This window comes from Mytilus edulis, unplaced genomic scaffold (genome assembly GCF_963676685.1).
Source record: "Mytilus edulis unplaced genomic scaffold, xbMytEdul2.2 SCAFFOLD_613, whole genome shotgun sequence".
NCBI classification, from domain to species: Eukaryota; Metazoa; Mollusca; class Bivalvia; order Mytilida; family Mytilidae; genus Mytilus; species Mytilus edulis.
Genome location: NW_027267067.1, coordinates 26,939 through 34,165, shown reverse-complemented (window position 1 = coordinate 34,165; position 7,227 = coordinate 26,939). Strand labels below are relative to the sequence as shown.

The following is a 7,227-nucleotide window of genomic DNA, read 5'->3' as shown; positions in this document are numbered from 1 at the left end:
TCAATGATAATTCATGTCAGCACAAAAAGGCTGGTGATACCCTCGGGAAATAAATCTCCACCAGCAGTGGCATCGACCCCAGTGGTTGTAAATATCTTTAACTATCTACCGGTCTGACGAGGAGACGACTATATTTATATTCCCTACTCAGCCCCTTAGGGTTGTAGTACAATACTAAACACACAAAAGCAAGTAAAACATAATTCTTCGAAAAAACGCTTACATATACTACAAGCAGGTTTAATGTACTTAACCTGTTGAAATAACATCATGCACTCCTTATGATAAAATTCAATTATTACCTGATAACTGAAGACTTATGTCAATTGATGTAAGTTATATTTTTCAGGCGGAACATGTGACATAACTGGGTATCATACACCCGCCGATTGTGACGTAGGTGTTCCAATTAGACCATCCCATAAATTATGTGGTGTCGATATAGTTTGTAACGTTATTCTTGATCGTCTGTCATCTATAATAGGGGAAAATGCTATGGATTGTCTGAAGAAAGAAGAAACATCGAGCTATTTACAACTGAAAGAAGCATGTATACAATTATGCTTGACATCAGACAATTCATTAAATGTTCCGATACAAACTTTTGACAACCTGTGTACTCGTTTTCGTGAAATGTCATTTAAGGAGGCTGTCGATGGTTACGGAAAGACTGTATCTGGAAGTGACTCGGAACAAGTTGATATTGATTTTACTTTGTTTAGGAACAAGTTGATTGTACGGAAAGGACTCGTAGATAATTCGCTTAAGAAAATAATAGGAACTGCTATAAATGAAATCGAAAATATCCTAAAAACACAAAAGGCGCAAAACATTCAGCAGTTTTTCATTGTTGGAGGATTCTCATCACTGTCAATAGTTCAGAATGAAATTCAGGATGCTTTCAAAGATAAATCTGTCATTTTTGCAAATGACAAAGTCTTCTCATCTGTTAAAGGTGCACTCGTATATGGATATGAGAAGACAAATATATGATATTAATTAAATGTGGTCATAAAGAAAATGAATTGATATAGTTATTTATTGATGTGTTGAATAAAGTAACAATGATATGTCTGGAGAACACGACTTATTTATTAGTTGTTATTAGCTTTTGAACAAATTTCAGAAATTGCTAATATTCTTGGATCGGTCATGTTTGTGTTTTGTGCTTCAAATCAATACTTGTTTTAACGATGTGCTATCACAGCACTCTTGGGTTAGACGATGATTGGGGCGAACACTAATATATCTTTCATCCGGCATTATTTATGTATCAGTCCAAAGTTAGGAAGCCTTAAATCAGTTTTTTACGTTGGCTGCCGATTGTCATTTTATTTTATACTTTTATTGGGTTTTCTTATCTATAAGGACGTAGGTTTTTTTCAATTGTTGATGCCTTTTAAAGCTTTCCGTTTTTAAATGTTTTTTTCCCCTCCTTGGTGAAGGCTGTACGGTGACATGTAGTTTCTTTATAGCTTAATTTGGACATTGTTGCATACATAACTCGTTTTTAATTTGTAAGCATTGAAAAATATCAAAAATAAGTCAAACAGATTAAACAAAATGTATGAGTGAAATGGACTAATTTGTTTTTGGTGGGTTTTTTTTTGCATTAGACTAGAGATAACCGTATTGTTATTGACTTTTGGCCTGCATATAACTTGGTTCTGCGGTCGCAGAACTACTTTATGTTACAGAAATGTCTTTTTTGACGTCTGTATGATTTCATACACATGATGAAATTGACGTATGGAGCAAATTATATTATTGATTAATGCCCTGGCTCTGATACATGTTTAATAAAAATGTCATGATCTCTAAGTGGAAGGTACTCAGGTCCTGGAACAATTTCTATTAGACAAAAAAAAAGTAAATATAAATACTGATATCAAAAATTACTTCTGAAGATTTTTATTTGATATATTTTTAGTTAAGTAATTTTCGATATCAGTATTTGTATTTACTTTTTTTTTTGTCTAATAGAAATTGTAAAAATGTAATATAAAGGCAAACAAAACAAGTTTGTTTTTTCTACATTTAGTGACAACTTTTTCAACGACAAATGTTATTACACTATATTCGTTCTCCGCTTTAGACATTCATCACTGCTTTCCTAAATCTATTAAAGGAAATAACCAAATGTCAGAACATCAAAGTCACTTTGAGAGCTTGATCTAGGGCATTTTATACATGATATACATTATACAAAATAAATTCTGAAGCTTCAATAAAAGATTAAATATACTTGATTTAGAAGAAAGACGAAAGATGACAAATGGATATTGTTACTCTGACGTCGAAGACAAGCTCACATTGCCTTGACAAAAACGAAAAAGAGAAACAATAGTCTACAGCCAATAAAGATAACAGAGCATTTACCATCACTATTACACCAAAACTGCGAGTGATCTCAATTGCTATGGGAAGGTTTAGCGAAAATGCTCAACATGTGGCACATGTCGCACTGTTTATATATACATATTCACTTCACACTGTTTTTAAAACTATATTTAATAAAAGGCAATACAAATTGGAAGATCTATTGTTCCTTGGGCTCTGAACAAAAAAGTTAATTACGATGTTTCTTCATTTTATTAAGTGCATTCATCAAAACAGTGCGATCTTTAAAACATACGATGATAACTCGTATATGCATTCTGCAAAGTTGCCTTACTCGAAGTTTTGCATTGAATACAATAAAAACAGACTACAAATATTTATTCCAGTAATTGGATTTTTATCAACTATCTGCAAGTAATCTGAAAAAAGTATATAAGTTGCACAAGTTTATCAAATTTAATTATAAAAAATCGATAAATTACGTTGAAGGATATTGATAATTGAGTATTAAGATTATATCTCTTGCGTTCAGTTTCCTTAAACTTCAGTTTTGAAGGTTCCAAATGGAAGTCATATTGAGTCTACAAAATAGAAAAACAAAAATGCAGCAGTAATCCTTAATTAAACAGGGTGCACTTTTCTGTATTTTTTTCAAATATGGTATAGTTTTTTTTCATTGCAAAAATGCCACATCAAAAGGCAATAATTGAAAGACATACTCAATGAGTAATTTATTATTAGCGCACCACTTCTATTAACAATATCAAATATCTATTATTCTAAAGACATTACATTTGCTTGAAGCTTTTATATATATTATTTGAAATAATAAAGTAGACGTTTAAGATAGATATATACGCAAGGTTTGGTTTTGTTTTACTTTTCAATTTGACCATAGTCCAAGATCATTTTTGGAGACTTAAAAATATTCTGAAATACTGTATTTCTATAAATTGTTTTTTGCTCAGAATGTATAAACTCTTGCCAAAAATTTCAACTCATGCTACAATTTCATATTGTCTTATTTCAGTGTTGATAAAACTTTTATAAGTCTGTGGAACTGAATAGGCTAAAGAGTCTAAATTCTTTAAAATTAGTTAAATTTTGCCTTAATTTGAGCAGCTCAAGTTACAAAAAGTCCCCGCCGCCCATATCAAAGTCGGTGTTATGGCACGTAGGATCTTACAATAAAAAACAAAATCGTTTCGGTTTATTCTGTTCCTTGTTGTTTTTGTTGTTTTTATCTTGGTTAGTGCGATCTGAAGATTCTGTTAAATATAAATGGATCATCAAGCAATTAAAAAAACCTGAAAAGTGGGGAAAGTTATTTTATTCATGTTTCCGAAAATGTAATAACGAAAAGTATACCATTTGATTATTATCCAGAATTTACAGCTTCACCGGAATAGGGTTTGATCTTATATAAAAAATAGTTATATTAAATTGATCACCGGGATATATGAATTAGAACCATTGAAGGTTTCATAACGTCTGTTCCTTTATCAAACCTCGAAATCAAAGGTAACGTTGTTTCTTAATGTTTTGAACATTTACTACCTAAGAATCAATAAATGCTTCAGGTTGTCATCTTTCGCCTAATTTCAAAGAAATTACAAAACGTCATAGACTACAGTGCATCAAATACAACTGTACAATCTGGTTCATGTGGCCCACTTAATTCAGAGGAAAATATTAGATTGAAATCCTCCCTCAAAACAGACGGCAAACCAACTACGGGCGCCAATATTATGACAATAACTAACACAGGGGTAAGTAAACTAGAATTTATTTTGAAGTTTTATCCCTAATTTTTTTCAATTGGAGAAAATAGTTCCATATGTATTAGGTATACACTATTGGATTGTTCCAATGATAATTATTATAGAGGTTGTTCGCACGTCGTCAACATAAACTGCACGTCATTAAATACCAAAATGAACGTTATTAAAATAAAACTTCTCAAACTTAAACCTAGATGATTCCTATCAAGAAATCTAAATAGTATTTAAAAGTAGGTTTTATTTGTTTGTATTTTGCCAAATGACTTCAAAATTTCAAAGCGTCATTTTGTCTTTAAATCAATATCAAATTTTGTTTCGATTAAACATTCTGTCATAACTGGTATCAACAAAATCTAATGACCTAATCGGTGTTTTTTTTATAATTATATACTATGGAACAATTAATAAAACCTACCGAGATTCGAAGTATGGCACTTTTCCAAATGTTTTGTAAAGTAAAACCACAGTGTATATTATCATGAACAATTTAATTCTGTTTGTGTGTAGATCTTCCATATTAAGTATTTAGATAATAGTCTTTGTACCCTGCGTGCATTTGCAAAATATCAAAGAACATAATTGAAATGAAATTAATTCATTCTTATTTTGTCTTTCTCACTTATAATACGCTTATTGTTAATTGTCTTAATAATGAGACAATTTTATGGAAAGACATCTTGGAGAACGGAAATTATAACCGATATGTTAGACGACCAAATTTGAATAAAAGTAAACCAATAGAGGTGAAGTTTGAAATTGTGTTAAACACCATTCATGAATTAAACATGAAGGATCAAATCCTTACCACATCAGTTGGTATGAAAATTTCATGGTCTGATGAATTTTTGACGTGGAATAGCAGTTTGTATGAGGGAATAAACAGAATATCAGTCCCATTATCAAAGATATGGAATCCAGATGTGAACCTGATTAATTATACAGACAATCCAAATATTTTTGTAGACGAGAAAAAACGTGTTAATATCGACAGTGATGGACTAGTGGAATGGCAGAATGATTTGATATTAAAAACCTATTGTCTGGTAGATACACAAAGGTATCCATTTGAGACAGAAACCTGCAAATTAAATTTTGCTGCTCAACATCTTCAAAACGAAGAACAGGTATTTAGCATTAAAATGAAAAATAATTTTTTTAAACAATATCATTCAAATGGTGAATGGCATATCTCAAAGCCTGAACACATCAAGTGTTATAAATCAAACAGACATTGGGATGACAAAACCTTCGCTGGTGTGGTATTGGAAATAGAGATGAATCGAAGACAAACGTATTACGTGTGGAGGTTTTTTACTCCAACCATTGCAATAACATGCATAAATCTTGTAACGTTTTGGCTCTCCGTTAAAAGCGGCGCCAAAATAACATTGTCAATCTTTGCAATATTGAGTTTTACAGTGATGATAGATTTATACAATGAATCATTGCCAAGCACATCAGATAAAATTGCTTACTTTGGAATGTTTTTGTGGGTTTTACTTAGCATAAGTGGAGCAACACTTATATCAAATGTCGTTATAACTGTAAGATACTACCGAAAGTTGAATTGGATTAAAAGATGCTGTAACAAAGACAAAGACAAAGACAAGTACGTTGTTAAACAACTTTCGAATACTCTGCAGAAGAATGAAGGTATTTTAATTTGTTCTTTAAAATTATATATTCTATATCAATTTTTTTCTAAATCGTTTGATTTTTTTGGTTTTACTCAACAGTTGTTTTACATGTTTTTCTTTCTTCATTAGTTTAGCTGAACTATTTTTATACCATATACTTCTGTTTGTACTATATTTTATGAAAATATAGTATTGAAAAGCGAATATTTCAGAAAAACGCATGACCCAAATCGAAAGAGCTTATATTTAGATTTATGTTTTGTTTACGAATTAAGAATACTCGCCAAACAGACACTTACATTATCTTTGCGTATTTAAAAAAAAACATTTTGAAAGCCAAATTCAACAATGAAATTTAACTTTTGTGACTCCAAACATATTCATACAAGATACTTTAAAGACATGTCATACTGAGGTTGAAAACTACGAGATTTTAAAGGAAACAAATATTTCAATATTGTAAAAATCGTTCTTAGCCAAATTGTGCATGTGTTCGAAATGAAAATCATCCCCAAAAGATGCAGTCATGCAATCTGTATGACTCCTGAACGTCTTGTTACTTGCAGCCTGGTCACTTAGAACACAGTCACGTCACATGAAGATAAGTAAAGTAGAGTTTCTTAAGTGTATGAGAATTTCGGTCGTGCTAAATATTTCCAAACAGAGAGGCTTCCTAATGAACATCTTCACCATAAGCCAAAATTGAAATGATATCTTTAACGATTCTGAAATCAAAGATGGTTGGGTGGTTAAAATTATCCTATACAATGAGTGGGTTCTCAAATTAGTTTCTTTTTCATTCATTCATTTATTGTTCTAAATATGGAAGTAGCATATCGATAATTACTTCACTCATCATTTCACTTGAATCTTTTTATAAACGATAAGTAGTGATTTAGTTATATAACCTCTACTGAATACACTGGTACAATTTATAAAATGCTGATATGACTTATGTTCCAGTTGTCTAAAACAAAATCCCGTCCTTTTTACCTTGAATGTGACCAACTAGATTTGACTTATATCTACATTAGTATTTACATGAGCACTCGTATAAGTGCCATATTTTGAGCAGGATATTCTGACTCTTCCAAAACACATGATAATACTCGCAGCTGTGGTGGGTCTATATTGCTAAGTAATTATATTTCTACTCTTTTTTTCATTCTGGTGTTTTATCATTTGGTCATTTTTTCGTATTTTTCCACGGCATTGTCAATTTGTTTTTGAATTTTGAGTCTAAATATTCATGCGGTTTTTGTGTACATTGCTCTTTGCTGAGGAACATTGAAATATCAATGAGATTGACAGGAATTCATAGAAATATATATATTTACTGATTGCAAATACGAAATCTTAAATCCAGTGTCTTATAGCTAGGTAACAACACAGATTCGATGACTTATCCCGATTGTTGCAGCACATATCTCTAGAGACATTACAATTCCGTAAACTTGTGAGACAGTAAA

The 7,227-nt window shown here is 31.2% G+C and overlaps 2 protein-coding genes across 2 annotated transcripts; both read left to right on the top strand.

Moving 5' to 3' along the window:
- Positions 1 to 349: 349 nt before the first annotated feature.
- Positions 350 to 993, top strand: LOC139504875 (uncharacterized; the record flags this gene model as incomplete). The annotated part of the gene is made up of 1 exon (XM_071294778.1): positions 350 to 993. A coding segment is annotated over one exon (644 nt), but the record flags the coding sequence as incomplete, so codon positions are not given.
- Positions 994 to 4,906: 3,913 nt separating this feature from the next.
- On the top strand, positions 4,907 to 5,245 carry LOC139504874 (neuronal acetylcholine receptor subunit beta-4-like; the record flags this gene model as incomplete). Its single annotated transcript, XM_071294777.1, has 1 exon — positions 4,907 to 5,245. A coding segment is annotated over exon 1 (339 nt), but the record flags the coding sequence as incomplete, so codon positions are not given.
- Positions 5,246 to 7,227: the final 1,982 nt, after the last annotated feature.